This window comes from Gadus morhua, chromosome 2 (assembly GCF_902167405.1).
Source record: "Gadus morhua chromosome 2, gadMor3.0, whole genome shotgun sequence".
In the NCBI taxonomy this organism is placed as follows: domain Eukaryota; kingdom Metazoa; phylum Chordata; class Actinopteri; order Gadiformes; family Gadidae; genus Gadus; species Gadus morhua.
Window position 1 is genome coordinate 10,108,036 of NC_044049.1, and position 15,849 is coordinate 10,123,884.

Consider the following 15,849-nt stretch of genomic DNA (forward strand, 5'->3'; position numbering starts at 1 on the left):
TCACAGGGTGCATCTCTGTATTTGGTCTCTTCTCCAGGACCCCTGTGTGTAAATCTGGGGATGGCCCGTATGACACAGAACTTAAACACTAATAATTACTTTGATGAAAACATCAAAATTCCACAGGTTCTGTCCATAATGTAATGCATAAAACACTTGTTTAGAGTGGCGTTAGAAAGAGGACTGTCCAACTGTGCTCATTTGAATGCCCGTACACTCAAATGCATTACACACATCTTCATCCAATTTCCCTTGGACTTATTTTGGTGCCTCTTTTTGTTTATGGCACCAATATATTAGCAATAGCTAAGAGATTGCTATGAATCAGTTTCTCATTTGACAAACACTACCATAGAGTAATGATACAATGATACAATGATATAATATTAAGAAGGAGAATACATTGATGGCTGGAGGATTGTTGATGTTCAACAGGCTGCGGGCCACCTGATAAAATACAGAAAGTTCTACTCAGACTTATAAGGGACGGTGATACTCGGACCCAAGGGAGCCAAGACGACGCAGGGCCTTGTCTAGTGCCCACCGACGTACCAGAATAGCCTCATAGGGCATCCAATGGTGACATCAAGTCCAACATAGACACACAGCATCTCTGGAGGGCTGTGTGGTTCTTTCTGTAATTGCCCCCCTCATGGAAAAGAGTAATATGAAGATGATGAGATGCACTGAGAGATAGTTAGAGGCAGTTAGTGTGTGTGTGTGTGTGTGTGTGTGTGTGTGTGTGTGTGTGTGTGTGTGTGTGTGTGTGTGTGTGTGTGTGTGTGTGTGTGTGTGTGTGAGAGTGTGTGTGTGTGAGAGTGTGTGATTGAGAGAGAGAGAGAGAGAGAGAGAGAGAGAGAGAGAGAGAGAGAGAGAGAGAGTCGTGGGATGTACAAGGAAATGTCTAGATGATCTAATTCAACGTACTTTCATCACAAAGATACTGCTATTGATATATAGGAAACCTCAGAACCTTCCAATCCTCCCTCGCGCAGTCAGTCAGTACCACTGCAGGCTTTTCGATGGAACGACGTGATTGGCTGAGCGTCAGTCAAGGAGGCTGTCCCTGGGACGGAGTTTATTACGAGGAATGTGTAGCAGCATTCAAACCAATTTGTCTCACCGAAACTGTCTCAGCTATCTCTGTTAATGTCCTGCAACTCCGTTTTCGGAACTTATTCATTTATTTTCTTTGGATATCGTATTAGCGGCGGATATTTCTTAGGCTGCTGCTGTAGGCAACAGTTATTCTAACATGCAAGTGTTTACTTGCGGATCAACAAAGCGACTTTAATATTTGAGTCCGTATCGTGCGTGTGGAAGAAGGTATTTTTTTCTGAAACGACAGAGAACATGCCTGATTCACCGATGATGAGCAAGAACGGGATGGTGACGAAAATCCATACGAGAATAAGAACCGATCCCTTCACTGCAAATTATGATTTAGTTGGCAAAGAACTGGGCAGGTAAGACTTCTTAAGAAACAACCTGAACACATCACATTGACACTGCACTTGATCCTTTTAGAAGAACCATTGTCCCTCGTGCACACTGAAATCTGCTAATTTCTTGATGTAATCCGATTTAATCCAATCCCATTTGCACGTGCCACTCACGGCATACAGAGGGCTATTAGTCCGATCATGTTGATTAGAACGGAGACTTGCAGGGGTTTATTGGGACTTGCTGCCAGCTCAGAATCATGCAGCTCTCTACCGCCTATTGTTTATTTAAGATAATGGAAAAGTACAGTACAACGCTTGACTCTTAGGACTGCTGACACACCGGCTGGCACGAATGTGTTTACATTTTATATGAAAAGGTGACCTTTTATCAAGGTTGATGGGGGGGGGGGGGGGGGGGGGGGTTGAGATTATTTGATTTGTTTTGTGTACAAGACTTGTCACATATGGATGTTATTTCTTATTATTGTATCCAATATTTCAGAATTCGTGCTGAATAGCAAGCCATTTTCCCATCTTCACCACTAGTAGGCTAAGGAGTTAATTGGAGCTCAGCTCAGCGGGGCTTCCTTGACAATTCATCACTAGCTCTAAAGGCTTCCTAAGTTTGGCTATGATCATAGGTTGGGCTCTGACAAAAGTCGTTATATTAGTGGTACATTGTAACTGCCGGAACATTTAGCTTGATATAGGTCTTTATTTTTTGGGAAAACATTGCAGGTGTTTTGGAGACTCAGTAAGTATTTGTTTTAGTCGGTGTATTCAGTGCTAGGATGACGGTATCGAGGGCCTTGCTGAGGCGGTGGGCAGATTTAGCCCTCTCGTCACCTACCAAGTTATCACTGCAGTGTGAAGTGCATGTTCATGTCATCCCAGAGACACGGTTACTGTGGCTGACTTGTCATCCAGTGGCCTAACTTTGGAAATAGTAGGTGATGTCATCGCAGGAAATTAAAGTGTGTGTGTGTGTGTGTGTGTGTGTGTGTGTGTGTGTGTGTGTGTGTGTGTGTGTGTGTGTGTGTGTGTGTGTGTGTGTGTGTGTGTGTGTGTGTGTGTTTTTTCCGTTGTTTGCCATGAAAAGTAAGGCCATGACACCCCCCCCCCCCTTCCCATCACATTCCGACCACATCCATGGTGGTCATAATCACATTAGGTGCAGGAATGTGACTTGTACCGGATGCGCGTTTTAGCCCCGTCCCCCAATAACAACCAATCTTATTTGACCTTTCTGAACAGAGCACGATCCAGAGTATCCCAGGAAGGCTTAGAATTTCCAGGAGTTTTGTGTGGGTCATCTATGGGCAATTACATTATAAAACATGTTGGTGCTGTATCCGCTTCATATATGATTCATCCATCAACAACCTGACTCTAAAGAGGACTTCTGCATCAGAACATAAAAGATTTTGGAAAGTTCCTTCCGAAAAAAATTGGTTTATGACCGCAGGGCAGGTTACTGTAATTATTACCTTTTAATAATTATTCTGAATATAATGCTTTTCCGCCTTGTAATTCATGTGTGTTGAAAGGCTTTTTAAGAAATGCAGAACTATAGTAGGGGGGTGTGTGTGTGTGTGTGTGTGTGTGTGTGTGTGTGTGTGTGTGTGTGTGTGTGTGTGTGTGTGTGTGTGTGTGTGTGTGTGTGTGTGTGTGTGTGTGTGTGTGTGTGTGTGTGTGTGTGTGTGTGTGTGTGTGTGTGACTTTGGTTTTATGGAAATTAAAGAGCAGCAGATGAACAGGCAGATGCTGCTGCAGACTGTGAGATGGTGTCAGCTGTTGTTGCACTTCAGACCTGTCTCCCCCCTCCCTCCCTCCCTCCCCTCTCCCCCAGGGGAGACAAAACACGGCAGAACAGGAAGCCTCATTTCTGAACTACATTTTTTTTTGTCACCCACACATTGCAAGACTCTGTACTTTCTCAGCGTTCTCATGGCAGTGAGCCAACCGCCAATCCCCTAGAGTGTGTGTGTGTGTGTGTGTGTGTGTGTGTGTGTGTGTGTGTGTGTGTGTGTGTGTGTGTGTGTGTGTGTGTGTGTGTGTGTGTGTGTGTGTGTGTGTGTGTGTGGGGGGGGGGGGGGGGGCATGGCTCCCTTGGCATTATGACTGGCTAGAAAGATGTGCAACGGAGTTGCGTTTTTCGCGCGGTCCATTGACTCGTCTGGGTGTTTCAGGAGGCACCTATTAGTGGTCGTCTGAGTTTGGTCTGCCTTGGAGAGCTGCCCTGTTGTTTTCACTGCACACAGATTGGGGAGGGACAGAAACACAACAGAACCAAGCCTCTCCCATGGGGCCCAGCGTGGAATTAGAGCCCATTAGATGTGATGACTGGGGAAGCCCGGTGAACTTGGCGGGGTGTGATCGCAGCCAGAGATGGCCTTGTTAAGTACCCTTTGACCTGTGGTCCCCCTGTACAAGCCCCCCCTGTGGCCCCCCCTGTGTGTGTGTGTGTGTGTGTGTGTGTGTGTGTGTGTGTGTGTGTGTGTGTGTGTGTGTGTGTGTGTGTGTGTGTGTGTGTGTGTGTGTGTGTGTGTGTGTGTGTGTGTGTGTCAGTCATGACCGCCACCACGGTGAGCTAGTACCTCTAACTTGTCAAATGGCTAATGAAGGAAGAAAAGGTGTTGACAGGGTTAGGTTAGTAGAGTGCAGCGAAGCCTTGTGGGAAAAACCACTGCACCCTGTCAATGGGACCTCTTTTGCATGGTTCCCCACATCCTATTTTGAACATTAGAGCGTGACCGAGACGGTGCAGCAGTCTTTCTGCTTCATAAGCTGGCTACAGGCTATGGGTATTGGGCCTCTGTTATGTGATCACTCAATGGTAGACCTGAATGATGTCATCTGGTTCAGTGTTTGTTTGTTTTTCTGGGGCTGCAAATGATGACACACCGAGGATCGAAAGGTCAATAGTGGTGATATGGACGATGTAGAGTCCACTCCCTCCAGCATCCACCGCCACCATCCCTACCTGGCCCATCTGACTCTGGTGGGCAGCTGGGTGGTCCTGCCCTGAAGTGTGTGTGTGTGTGTGTGTGTGTGTGTGTGTGTGTGTGTGTGTGTGTGTGTGTGTGTGTGTGTGTGTGTGTGTGTGTGTGTGTGTGTGTGTGTGTGTGTGTGTGTGTGTGTGTGTGTGTGTGTGTGGGGTCGGTCAGCGTGCAGCAGGCCCTTTTGTGTGGCTGTCAAAAGAGAAACAGTGTCCTGCCAAAAGGGGTCCCGGGGTGGAGACATCCTAAAGAACAACCCACGGCCCCCCTGTCCCTTCTCCCCATTTGTTCCCTGGTTGCTGTCAGCCATAAGAAAAGGAAGCAGAGCAGGCCTCTTTATCAGTGTGGGAGAGAGGTGGCTGGTTATTACGGTGGGATACAGACACACGGGGAGAGAGATGCGACACTTCCACATCGGACATCCTGCCCACACCCATGGTGGCTGACCCCACCCCCCTCCTGGCCCCTGTCATGAATCCATCAACGTATATACACAGAGTGGACCTGGCCAGTGACAGGACCGCTCAACGATTAGTCCTCCTAATTATGTAGTTGTCGTAAACCAACCAATGTGGCTGCTTGGTTGGTTAGGGTGGGGAGGGGGGTTGTGGTGGGATGCAAGCCCTGTTGTCCCTCTCATGGCTCCTTTTTAGCTTTCTGACTGAAATGGGCGGCATTAGTCTTATCAGGTCCCGGGACCCTCTATTTGGACGCTGGCCCACCAACTGTCAAGCGTCTTTATCTGCAAAAGGACAGGCTGCCCTATGGCCCTAAACAAGTTCTTAATCGGGTCCATTATCTCCTCCGCTGAACTCCATTGGTTAATACCACTCATGTTCTTTGTATCATTTAAATGATACCCCACCTTCTAATCATATTCAGCACGATATGTTAATATATTAGTTTTCAACCTTCTGTAGGATTTTTATTCTTCCCTTCCTCAGTTCACCGTGAAGACTGTAATTTGAGTGTCTCCCTCTCCTCTCTCCCTTTTCCAACATTTCCAAACCACCAGTGAATGCGATCCACCACAACGGTCATAGAGCGCTGCCGGGAGAAAGTGCCGAACTATTCTCGACCAAAGAAATGTGGGGGAAAAAGTCTTATGTGGTTGCGACTATTTAGCCCCCTTGTTAATTTCCTCTCCCTCTGTCTCTCTCTCTCCCTCTCGGGTTTTCCCAGGGGAAAGTTTGCGGTGGTGAAGAAGTGCGTGGAGAAGGCGACGGGGAAGGAGCACGCGGCCAAGTTCCTGCGGAAGCGGCGCAAGGGTCAGGACTGCCGCGCCGACGTCCTGAACGAGATCGCCGTGCTGGAGTCGGCCCGGGCCAACCCCTACGTGGTGGCCCTGCACGAGGTCTACGAAACCCCCACGGAGATCATCCTGGTGCTAGAGTGGTGAGAGCCCTGGGGGGAGGAGGAGGCTTACGGAGAGATGGCTTCTTAGAAAGATGCTTCATCAAATCCCTTTTTTTATTTTTGTATTTGTTTTCTGAGCCCAGACACAATTTTTTAAGGAAATTGTCTGAAAGATAGTTTCAGAACGCAGATTTTTCATTAGTCTGTTCAAATATGAAAGCCATTTTTTTTTTTTGCACACCGTTTTATTTTCATCCAAATGGATCTATCCATTGCAAACGGCATTAGATAGACAACGGCAGCCTCCCACAAGCCCCCATATGCCTGGTGGGGAACCGGGCCTCACCGGCTTATACCGAAGAAGACCAGACAAATTGAATATGGCTGTGTTAACGTTGTGTGTGCCTGTGCTTTTTCTCAATCCTGTGTGATTACCTTCACTATTACGGCACACACCGAAAACGCGAGGCTGGTGCGCGGCCACTGCCGTCGCTGGTAGTCGGGAATGTCAGGAATGATAATCTAACAGGCTTTTCTTAAACCAAGACTTATGTTGTTCTTGACTATAGCTCAGGACAGGTGGTGGAAAACGCTCCAAACCGCGGTGAGGTCATTATTTTTCATCAGGAAAGGAATATCCATTTAGATGCGTGTGTCACATTAGGTGCCCGATGAATACGCAATGACTGTTGAATTCTTTTTCGCTGTTTTGCTTAAAAAAAAATCTTCCAGCGCGTGTGTCGACCCTCCCCAGCCCTGTGTCTAACATAGGGTAGGGAGTTTTTAATAATCAAATCATCGTGTAGCGTGCTTGATTGAAAAACCGCCTGTCGGGTGCAGACAGGACGTTGAGTGACGGGAATGTCAGCCCTTATTTCATTTTGGGTTTATTTTCAGCAGAAACTTTCGCTCTGGGTGTGATGTGCTGCAGCTCCAGCGACACCTCAGCTTCCTGTCTGTGGCGCTTCGGGTAACCGAGCTAACAGCTGCTTCTCTGCATAGCGTGCCTCCACAGTGTTTTTGCGCGATACGTGGCCTTTAAAGGAGGTCAGATTGCTGCCGGTTTTTCTTTGTTTAGTTTTGTTTCTACCCTGAATCGGGTCGAGATAGATGGTTGTCAGGAAGCCTGTTTAAATGTCTCAATACAGGATGTGTCCCTGTTCGTTTGGTTTTGGTTTCCTGCACGGTTTCCTTTTCAGTTTTGTTTACGTATTTGAGTGGATTCTCCCCCGTCCCAAGAAGGTAATAAAGTTACCCTTTTCATTATCTGGCAAAGGTAACGAAACCATTGTCATCCTTACCCCCCCATGGTCCCAGTCGCACCCCGCCGGTCGCCTCCCTGCATCTCCAACGTAGTTCTCAAAGTCGCCGTTTGCTTAAGAACACGTTGCATCTTTATGACCCTAATTACCTTTCATTGTCTGCTCCTGGGGCCATGTCCTCTGCTGACCCTTCTAAATAGCCCACCGCAGTGGCAGGAAACCCCCCCTGACAAACACCCACCCACCCACCCACCCACTCCCCATCCCCTGTTCAGCTGTTCCCCATCCCAGACATGGAATGCTACTGCTGAAGAATAAAGGAAGGCTGCTGTCCTGTCCTTTTTTTCTCTTTTTTTTTTTTTTTACTTTTGTGAAGGGGTTTTGACCTCTGACCCCCTGACTGAAGTGTGAAAGAGGGATGAACGCTGCAGTGCTCTTCCCTGGTTGGTTGGGGAATCCATCTTGCCTGTCAATCACAGGTGCGTGAGATGCAGCACTTAAAACTTCGGGAGGGCGGGGACGTTTTCTTGCTTGTTTAGTTAAGAAATCTTGCTCTCCTCTGCACACACCCCCTGCCCCCCTACCCCCCCTGCCCCCCCTGCCCCTACCTCCTCGGGGGGAGAAGTAGGAAGTAGTTTCAGCCAGTGCAAAACAGTGCAATACCACTTAGTGCTTGACAAGGGCTCAGATAGATAGATAACATTGAAATTCTACAGCACATAGATGCATTTCAGACATAGACATTTATAAAAAGAGGTTGTTCCTGTTTGACCATGCAGACCAGTGCACACGTTGCAGACCTTTTTGCCGGTGAATGCAAAATGGCCCGACCGTGACATCTTCATACCCGCTTTTTTCCATCTCATGCGGGTTTAACAGTCAAGCAGCCTCATAAGTAGCGCATCAACACACTGCCTTTTTTAAAAGCGCGAGCCCGCGACCACATCCTTGGCCCTACCGCAGAGACTCGAAGCGACTCAAAAACTCAAAGCGAGCCATTTAAAGTCTATTCATCGCGTGGCCTTATATCTCCCGTCTGCATCAACACCACAGCCCCCCCGCCCCCACCAAACTTAATGACTACGTTCTAGATAACCCTTTTGTAATAACCAGTAAGCCTGCGTCATTTCTACAACGTTGGACCACACTTTTTCGCCGTACAGTGAAGTGGAGCTTTTTTCTGTTAACCCCTTCCTCTCACTGTTGCTTAGTCCTCCTCTATCTTAAACTCTATATGACGATGGCCTCAAATGTGCGCTTGAGTAATTATTTTTCCAATATATTCCAGTACATAACTAAGGAACAACACAAAAATGTTGCGTCACTAGCCTTTGCAGGTGATCACAACAAGTGTCACTTTTAGTGTCTAGACGATGGCCATGGAACCGCCATGCGGGTGCGCTTGTCTCCACACAAAAGCAGGCGTGCACCGGCGCTGTTTTGAAACAACATGCACCCCTGTGACCTCCAGCTCCTCTATTATGCTGCGGATGATAAAGGAAATCCTCAGACTCATCAGCGCACGCTTCTCCACTGCGATATACAGCCACTCGGTCCGTTGGATGATCCTTCCAGTCAAGCAGGTGCTCCTCTAGCCCGTGGGCCTTTTGTTTTTATTAAATGGACCTAAAGCATGGCTTAATCTAATCATACAACCCAACCCTCAACAGTTTAGCTTCATCTCGACGGAGCCTCACTAATCTATTAGTCTGGTGAGGAACGCTTTATGACCATGCTTAATCAGATCAGCAGTTATGTTCTGGTAAATGCAGTACTGTACGTGCGTGCGTGCGTGCGTTTTGATAACTTTTTCTTTTGATTGCTCCGTTGGGTGAGCACATGGGTTTTACCTGTGCTTTGGAATGTCCCAGAAACCCAGGACAGTAATAGCCTCCCTGTAGCCAAGTCCGGCGATGCTTTGTCATCGGAGGCCCGCGGACGGGTTAAGTCCAGGGAGAGGGCAGCTGACGCAGCGCTCCTGAGCTGACGTCAACGAGAGCCCAGTTTGGGCGGCCAGCCAGACATTCAGCTCCGTCAGCCAATGTTGTTGTTTTGAGGAATTGGACCCAGAGCGGTGAACCGCTCAACCGATCCACCATCACCTGATGAAAAATGCTCTCTAAATAATTGTTGTAAGTTTCAGTTAAATTATTTTGAAAGCAGTCCTCGGGCTCCATGCACCTTACACGTGGTGTGTTATGAATGGGCCTGCAAAAAAAGTTGAAAGCGACAGCGTTTACATTCTTTCTTCTTCTTTTTTTTTACGTTTTAGCCAGAATGCGTTTGATCTTTTCAACACGATGTCTCTTATCAGGTCGCCTCCTCCCACGGGGGGGCCCCCTTTCGTAACGAGCTAGGATTCCTCCGAACGTGTTTCACCCAAAACACCTGATGTTCCCCCACCTTCACAACAGTTCAAAGCTGGCCCCTTTACCCTCGACGCTCCACGTTAACCTCTACCGGGTTCCTGACACGATGCACCTGACTTAAACGAGAGGCACTGCACCGTAACACCTTAAGAATGGCGGCTTTGGCAAAAGTCGAATCAAGGATCCACTTCAAACGCCCATCCACATGTCTTTCATATCCTCTCCTCTCGCTAACCCCACCCTCGCAAATCCGAACCAGAACGCAGGGGCCCACCGTCTCGTGGGAGCAATGGGCGGGATGCACTGCTATTTATTACCGTTTGCTATCTGGTAATGGGAAGGTCTCTGGCTCATGGGGGCCTAAGGGTTTGACTGCAGACTTTGGGGATCGAACCCCGTTCCTTAGTCATTTTCCACCCTAACCGCTTGACAATCCTGCTCTAGAACGGGGTGAGCTGCGGTCAGGTCGCCTTTTGACGTAAATGGTAGACTTGCACACCAGTGACGAATATCCCATCATGGTTAAAAAAAGAAAGAGCTTTGTGTTTTCCCAGCTGAGGATGGTGAGGATTGAGGGGCTGGATTTGGCCATGCGGGTTATGTAACAGACCTGCCCAGGGCAATCTGCAGGAGAATTTTTGCCCCCCCCCCCCCCCCCCCCGACAATAAAAAGCATGTGTGTATGTCACAATTGTTTTTCTCTTTTTATCACATGTCCAAGAGTAGTCATTTGGCAGGAACCGGCCATTTTTGTATGCTCAGAGCCATCGCTTAGCCGCAGTCCAAAAACACGGGCATCAGAGGAATGTTCAGAATGTATAAAATCTCTTTCTTCCCGGAGGCCAATTTGCCCCCAATATTGAACGTTTCTTACTGGTTTACTGGTTGGGTGTAATGTTCCCAAACAAATGATAAAACACATGAAACATTGAGGAAGGGAACATGTACATGTTCCCTTCCTCAATGTTTCATGTGTTTTTATCATTAGTTTTCTTCCATCCTTTTGGTTATCCTCTCCAAGTCCAGTAATAAGTCTGTCGTTGTTTCCCACCAGGCTGTTCTGGTTATCAGATTTGGAATGGACCTGGTTTAGAGAGAGAGAGATAGAGGGGGAGAGAGAGAGGGAGAGAGACTAATCAAGCTGTTGAAGTCAACCCATATCTCTCAGTCATAAACCCCGGGGTCAGAACATGTTAAAGTACCAGTATTAGCCTCTCTGCAGGGAGTCACATGCTGATTGTGCAGCCATGTGGAGACTCCTGGTGCCCGGAGCCAAAGTACACGCAAACAGACAGGAAGGCTGTTATGTCATTCTCTTTATTTTCATGACCCGAGTGGAACGGACTTTGACATTGTGCTGCTGCTCTTTGACTGTACTAACAGGACATCGATAATGTCAGTCACACGACTGATAATGATTTTTTTGTACCTTTTTTGTTTTGTTTTTGGGTGTAGAGAGGAAGAGGTTGTTTCTGCACAACCCGTGGAACACTCTATCATCACTCCTTTTTGAGTAAAAAAAAAAAGTGTTATCAGCGAAAGGGTCATTCCACTTTTCTCAACCATTTCCTCCTCCTCCTCCTCCTCCTCCTCCTCCTCCTCCTCCTCCTCCTCCTCCTCCTCACAGTGCGGCCGGTGGGGAGATCTTCCACCAGTGCGTGGCCGACAACGACGAGGCCTTCACGGAGAAGGATGTGGTCCGACTCGCCAGGCAGATCCTGACGGGCGTGGCCTGTCTCCACCGGAGCAACGTGGTCCACCTGGATCTCAAAGTAAGGACCAAATTGTTCATATTCCGTCTCATTCTTTATTCAGACTGGAACCCAACCAAACTTTCCAAACAAAATATGTACTGGATTTAATTCCTGACGTAGGTTTACTGAAAGTGAGGCACACCTAACTTTGTTGCTCACTGATCAATTTTCGGACCTGTAATTGGCTAACGAGCCGCCACGTCACATGTTTTCCCTTCTCTGATTGGCTTAGAGGATGATCTAGGGCTCAAATGAACAGCTGCTGGAGTGGGTTGATGTAACCAGACTCGAATCCTCTTAGAACCGTTTTCCGTAGTAAAGATAGCTTCCCAGAGGCTGCTGTTGCGGTGCTAAATTAACACTTTGTTGTTGTTCTCGTGCCCTCCTCCCCCCCAGCCTCAGAACATCCTGCTGACCAGCGCGCAGCCCCTGGGAGACATCCGCATCGTGGACTTCGGGTTGTCCCGGTGCGTGGACAACGTGTCAGAGATACGGGAGATTCTGGGAACCCCCGAATATGTCGGTGAGTTACTGCGACAAAACCGTTTCGTTGGTGCTCAAAGCTCGGACGATGAGTTCCGTTGGTGTTTCGTTGTGTTGTGTTGTGTGCTTGTTATTAACTATCGTGTGTTTGATTTTTGCTGCAGCTCCCGAGATCCTCAACTATGAGCCAATCAGCACTGCGACAGACATGTGGTGAGTTTACAATTGATTCCGTCACACTTTACAATATGGGTACATTAGTTAATTAACAGATAAGTAACGGTCTGGGAATCATTTACTAATACATTTATACATTATAGGGTTAGGTTTGCCCTGACCCCTAACCTTAACCCCTAACCCTTATGCTAATGCTTTACGATAATGCTTAGTACTCCATTAACTAATGTTAACTAATGGTTACTAAATGTTTCCTAATTTTGAGGTACTACCAGTGAATCACATAATCTCAGACGGATAGAAGCACACAGAGAGACAGACACACACGCACGTGTGTGTGTGACGCAGCACACATTCACAGCTACTTGGTCAGTTTTCCTCACCTTTTCCTGTTTCCCTTCCACGACTCCATGTGTCCGTTCTCAAAATATAAGGGCGATTTTTAACATTATTATGAAAGAGTGGGATACAAAGGAAGGTATGGGAGATAGAGGGGAGGACATACAGCAAAGGAACCCGGGCAGGAATCGAACCTGGGTCCCTGCGATAAGGACTGGGCCTTAATGGTACGCATGACTCTACTCGGTGAGCCACCAGGACGCTCCCGTTTGGAATTATTTCATTAATAGTTTTCCTCCTCTTCCCTCCGTGTGACCCAGGAGCATCGGAGTCCTGACTTACGTCATGCTGACGGGCGAGTCCCCGTTCGTGGGAGACAACAAGCAGGAGACCTTCCTCAACATCTCCCAGGTCAGCGTGGACTACTCCCAGGACGTGTTCGACGGCGTCTCCGCGCCCGCCGTCGACTTCATCCGGTCCCTGCTGGTGAAGAACCCACGGTGAGAAACCTTCCGAATGACTCGGGGCTTTTTGGGGCATTTTTTATTTACTTCACCGGAAGGCTGACGTGTATATCTTGGGTCCGATTTATGGTTTGACAGGCGTCACTCAGAGCTGATTCACACGCAGAGAGGATATGAGTCAAGCAGCCAACCTGTCAACATCGTTGTGGTGTGGATGTAAAAATGGATCGCTTGCGTCACTGACAAGAAAATGTCTAGTTCCTTATTTACAAAGAAAATTGGTGGTGGGATGTAAATGTAACCAAATCGACTACTCTTTGGTTATAGATTGGAGGCAATGCCTTTTCCCCTAAACATTTTGGCCAAAGGTACTGTTTAGAATAACTTCTTATATGAATATCTCTACTGAAGCAGTTGCTAACCTCGACCCCTTTTTTGAAGCTGCATAAAAAACCCGAAGCGTTAAAGAAAGGAAAACAAGAACACTCTTAATACTCAATATTTTCTCACAAAACAGTTTTTGGACGTCTAGCCACCGCCGAACATTATTGGCGATGACAGCTGTGTTCTTGCACCAAGAGAAGCAGAGAACAAAAGAGGTCGCCCCCCCCCCCCCCCCCCCCCCCCCTGTATTTTCTTAACCCCTGACACGATCTGATAACACACGATCCCAACACAGGCGGCCTCAATTTGTGACCACAATGTATTGAAAAATTCCTGTCTTTGTGAGTAATTATCGGACGAAAACTCATTTGGGGGGCTGTTGTGTTATTTTAACCGTGGGTCACCCGTCTGTGCGTCCGAGAGGAGCAGGATTAGGTCGGGCGGAGGGGACGACCGTCGCTTGTGTAAACCGCGATCGAGGAATTTCCGCTCGCACTCACTGTGTGTGTTTGTGTGTTTTTTTTTTTATGTGTTCAGGAAGCGAGCCACCGCCGAGGAATGCCTCAACCACCCCTGGCTGCTGCTCCTGCCCTCGCCGCACAGCCCCGCCCCCCACTCCCACGTCCTCCACCGCCATGCCAGCACCACCAGCAGCAGCAGCACCACCACCACCACCACCACCAGCGGCAGCACCACCACCAGCGGCAGCACCAACAGCGGCAGCCGGCACGACTTCCTGGACGAGCCCGAGACCAGCCAGTCCGAGTCGGAACCCGAGAGCCCCGCTTGTCCCGAGTCGCCCGAGGGCCCCGGCCCCTTCCTCCCCTGCTGCCCCGGCCAGGGCGACCTCAAGGCGGGGCGCAACGCCTTCCCCTTCCCCTCCTGCGACGCGCCCTTCTCCACGCGGCCGGACCTCCAGCACGAGCTCATCTGCTGAGGGGGGAGGAGGTCGGAGATGGATGGACTCTCTTGGTGGAGCGTTGGACGTTTTGAGGCGTGTTGTGGTCTTGGATGGTCCTGATGGCGTTGGAATGGCTGGCCTGTGCCTTTTTTATGCTGCTGCTGCTGCTGCTACTGCTGTGACTTGAGCGTGCACGCGCGTGTGTTTTGTGTATGCGCGTGTTGTCAAGGCCGTCGATGCATGCTTCTGTGTCTGTGATGGATGCGAATTAACGGGGATGAATCAAGTGAAGGCATTGTTGACGATGAAGAGACGGAGAAGACTTTGTGGAGGTGGGGGGGCGATTGGAGGGAGTGTTATACTGTGGACCGTTTGCCCACACTGGGAGGGTGCGAGGGTGGGAAAGAGACCACAGACCTGGACTATAACGGGATAACTGTTTTGGTTGGTAGCCCCCAAACCCTAAGCTTTCTGGTTCCTGGCCTCGTCTGAAAAAACGAAACAAAAAAAACCAAAAATGCTTTCATAGGAAAGATTGTTTCTTTGGGGGTTGTTTCTGTGTCTTTGCTCAGCAAGTGCTTTCACCCCAAAATGACTTGGCTTCTTCAGTCACGGGGTCGAATCCCGGGCAAGCCTCACTCCCCCCACAATGCCTTTCTGATGCGGTGATGATGAAGGTAACCCAGGGTGCCGAACAGACGTCTGTGAGACGCAGCCAAAGAATGAACTGGGAGAGCGAGAGACAGACGGGGGGGAGAGAGAGAGAGAGAAAGAGAGAGTGCCTAAGCAGACAACCACTGTCCCCCGTCATTTTATGTGTTTTATTTATCTTTGTTTTTTTTGTTCAAGAATTATTCCTTTTTATTTCCTGTTTTGGAAATTCAACACACACGTTTGGCAAAGGTCTTTGCTATGGACTATTAAGAGCACTTCTGTACGGAGACACCAAAGGTTAAAAGCAGTTAAACACCCACTGAACTCACGTTAACCACTTTAGGTAATTTGGTGACACAAGATTTTTTCTTAACGGTGCCGATTTAAAGGATACACATTGTTGTATATTCGTTGGTTTGTATGTTTATTTTTTTTTTTGCTCTTGCACAAGTTGCACAAATTTGTTAAAATAATTAAGGTGTCCATTTTGTAAAAGCCACTATAAAGTAAAGGGGTGAAAAGATAATGATTATTAATATTATTTTGTGATGTGTATGTCCACTGAAGGGTTTGGAGTGTTTCCTGAAAGTAAAAGTACTGAACTGTATATTGTGTTTAATTATTCTGTAGAATATTCTTTGCTGTTTTTTTTTATTTTATGGTATGAATGTAAAAACATTTAATATTTTTGTTTTTGTAACACCATGTTTTCCATGAATCCCATTCCCGGTGTCTTTTTCTTTCCCTGAGTGTCAGGCAGGTTTGCACAAATAAGAAAATGAATAAATGCAACAGCATGTATTACAAGATGCATCGAAATAAATAAATGTACATTTTGTATCAGAACTTCAAGCCTTGATGTTGTTTGTTCCCTGTGAGTGTGCCATGCAGAACCTAGATTTCAAAATGGAAACTAATTTGATGAGGAAATTAGTGAAATTGCCTTTTTTATTTGGCAAGTATGATCTACAGCAGGGGTCTTAAACTCAACTTACCTGGGGGCCGCTGAAGGTAGAGTCTGGGTCACGCTGGGCCGCATCAAGTATTCCACATAAAAAAGGAGCACCACTGACCAAATCTAAGTTAATGATCGGGCTATAATAAGATCACGTTGGTTATGTAATCGCTGACAACGGGACATTTCATAGCGGTTGGTGGAAACCGAGACATTTTAGCGTCCTTTTTAGCGGCTTTTGTTGGGACTCAGGACATGCTACTCAAAATTGGGACTGTCCCAGCAAAACCGGGACATCTGGTCACCC

The 15,849-nt window shown here is 47.8% G+C and overlaps 1 protein-coding gene and 1 long non-coding RNA gene across 2 annotated transcripts; one reads left to right on the forward strand and one right to left on the reverse strand.

Moving 5' to 3' along the window:
* Positions 1–1,078: 1,078 nt before the first annotated feature.
* stk17al (serine/threonine kinase 17a like) lies at positions 1,079–15,439 on the forward strand. The gene is made up of 7 exons (XM_030339264.1): positions 1,079–1,466; positions 5,627–5,839; positions 11,059–11,203; positions 11,582–11,708; positions 11,833–11,881; positions 12,505–12,684; positions 13,570–15,439. The coding sequence occupies exons 1-7, from the start codon at positions 1,354–1,356 to the stop codon at positions 13,967–13,969; spliced, it is 1,227 nt and encodes a 408-aa protein (XP_030195124.1). The 5' UTR covers positions 1,079–1,353; the 3' UTR covers positions 13,970–15,439.
* LOC115530564 (uncharacterized) lies at positions 10,111–11,048 on the reverse strand. The gene is made up of 2 exons (XR_003973750.1): positions 10,861–11,048; positions 10,111–10,515 (listed from the first exon to the last, which is right to left on the reverse strand). It is a non-coding gene; the product is annotated as an uncharacterized LOC115530564 (long non-coding RNA).
* Positions 15,440–15,849: the final 410 nt, after the last annotated feature.